Source organism: Entamoeba dispar, genomic scaffold, assembly GCF_000209125.1.
Source record: "Entamoeba dispar SAW760 scf_1105229462943 genomic scaffold, whole genome shotgun sequence".
Lineage (NCBI taxonomy): Eukaryota > Evosea > Mastigamoebida > Endamoebidae > Entamoeba > Entamoeba dispar.
Genome location: NW_001855445.1, coordinates 5,914 through 8,587, shown reverse-complemented (window position 1 = coordinate 8,587; position 2,674 = coordinate 5,914). Strand labels below are relative to the sequence as shown.

Genomic DNA, 2,674 nt, shown 5'->3' with positions numbered 1-2,674 from the left:
TAGAAATACATATGGAACTACAATACCATCAGAAGTTAAATCACTTAAAAATTATTGTTTTAAAGAATGTTCGTCATTAATAACAATTAATATACCATCATCAATTAATGAATTAGGAGGTTGTTGTTTTTATAAATGTTCATTATTAAAATCAATCAATATACCATCATCTGTTAGTAAATTAGGAAATTATTGTTTTTATGGATGTTCAACATTAACATCAATTAATATACCATCTTCAATAAGTAAAATAGGAAATGATTGTTTTTATGAATGTTCATCATTAAAATCAATTAATATACCATCATCAATTAATGAATTAGGAAATAGCTGTTTTGAAGGATGTACATCATTAAAATCAATTAATATACCATCATCAATTATTGAAATAGGATTTGGTTGTTTTAAAGGATGTACATCATTAACATCAATTGATATAGATAATATACAATTTATTAGTAAAAAAAGAATATTTATGAATGAACCAGTGTTAGTTAGTATTGAAATACCAGATAATATACAAATAATCAATGGAAAGAATATTTTCAAGAAAGATATTAATGAATTTATTATTCCATCTTCAATTACTAAATTAGGAAGTGGATGTTTTTATTTATGTGAATCATTAACATCAATTAATATTCCATCTTCAATTAATGAATTAGGAAATGGCTGTTTTGAAGGATGTACATCATTAAAATCAATTAATATACCATCGTCAATAAGTAAATTAGAAAAATGTTGTTTTAGATATTGTAGATCATTACAATCAATTAATATACCATCTTCAATTAATGAATTAGGAAATTATTGTTTTAAAGAATGTACATCATTAACATCAATTAATATACCATCATCTGTTAGTAAATTAGGAAATTATTGTTTTTATGGATGTTCAACATTAACATCAATTAATATTCCAACATCAATTATTAAAATAGGAGATGAATGTTTTTATGGATGTACATCACTAACATCAATTAATATACCATCTTCAATTAATGAATTAGGATATAAATGTTTTTGTGGATGTTTATCATTAAAATCAATTAATATACCATCATTAATTACTTTATTTGGACGTGGATGTTTTTATAAATGTGGATGTGAAGAAGAATTAAAGAAAAATAAACGAATACCAAGAAAATGTTTTGAATGGTAGTGAATGAAATAAAAATATAATAAATGAAATACAATATAAATTGAAGTAGAAACAAATTATAATTGATTATCATTTATATTATTATTATTCTTTTCTTATTTATTCATTTTGATATTATTCTTTTCTTATTTATTGATTGATATATCATTCTTTATATTTGTTTTATAATTTTTTTTATTCTTTATTTCTTTTTATTCTTATTTTTATATTCTTATTCTTTCTTTCTTTTTTTATTCTATTTCTTTATATCTTTTATTTTATATCTTTATTTTCTTTTGTTTATTATTTCTTATCTTATTTATCTTATTTTTCTTTTTATTTTGTTCATTTTGTTCATTTTATCAATACAGAATATATATCATATTTTGTTGTCATGCTTATTGAGTAATACAATAGAGTCTTGTAAAGAAAATCAAACAACAAACAGATATTCAAGTTCAAAGAAAAGAAAGGACTTCAATAGCAATAAAATGCATAATAATAATGATAAAAGAAATAACAAGAGTGAATAGAAAAAAAAGAACACATAAAAACAAATAAGAAACAAGGCAGATATAATGATAACAAACATTATACAAATAATAAATCTAAATTATTAACAACAAATGAAATTAAAATAAAAATTAAAAGAATAAGAAGTGAAAATGAGAAAAGAGAATAATCAGAAATACTTAAAAAGTATGAAGGTAAAGAAATTGTATAATATTCTCCAAGAATTATATTCAATAAGAATAAAATAATAAAGAAAAACAAAGAAGAGTTCAAAGATAAAACAAAAGATTGGATAAGTGAAGATATTAAAACAATCGAAGAAGAAATCAAACACAAAAATCCAATCAAAGAAATGAACGATAGATGTAAAACTACAATAATAATAAATGAAAAAGAAAATAAAGGGAAAACACAAAAGAAAGAAGAGAAAATGGAAGAATATAACAAATAATAAATCAACAAATTCAAAATCAAATCAAAGAAATAGAAGAAATTATTAAATAATTTCAAACAAAAAAAGAAAGAAGAAGAACGAACCATTTCAAATGAAATAATTCAAAAAACATGAGATAGAATTAGAAAAGAGTTTGAAGAAGAAATAGAAAAGATTAAAACCCAAATAAACAATATTCAAACAACATATAATGAAATAAGAAAAGAAAACTCTAAATTAAAATAATAAAACATTTCATTACAATGAAAAATAAATGAAATAGAATATAGAAATAACACTGAAGTAGGAAACAATGATGAAATCATCAGAACACTCAGAACTAATCATAAGGAGTTGAAGAATAATGATGATATGTTAAAGAAGAACATAAGAAATAAATAAAAACAAAACACTGAATATCAAAAAACAAGAAATAATAATCAGTCAAGAAGAGAAGAAAACACAACAAACAAACAAATATAATTTTAATTGACATGTTGTATTGATTTGAATTAATTTGTTATATAAGAAAATAAGATGGGAACAAATAGAAAATATAATAAAAATAATAAATAATAATGTAAATA

General features: G+C 20.7%; 1 protein-coding gene across 1 annotated transcript, besides 6 other annotated features; it reads left to right on the top strand.

Annotated features, from left to right (window-relative positions):
* Positions 1-1,162, top strand: EDI_225060 (uncharacterized protein; the record flags this gene model as incomplete). The annotated part of the gene is made up of 1 exon (XM_001740440.1): positions 1-1,162. A coding segment is annotated over one exon (1,162 nt), but the record flags the coding sequence as incomplete, so codon positions are not given.
* A 6-nt stretch (positions 1,163-1,168) lies between these two features.
* Positions 1,169-1,204: a sequence feature (AT_rich).
* A 13-nt stretch (positions 1,205-1,217) lies between these two features.
* Positions 1,218-1,332: a microsatellite.
* A 1-nt stretch (position 1,333) lies between these two features.
* Positions 1,334-1,484: a microsatellite.
* Positions 1,485-1,495: 11 nt separating this feature from the next.
* Positions 1,496-2,449: a repeat region.
* Positions 2,439-2,514: a repeat region.
* Positions 2,478-2,674: part of a repeat region that runs on past the window's edge.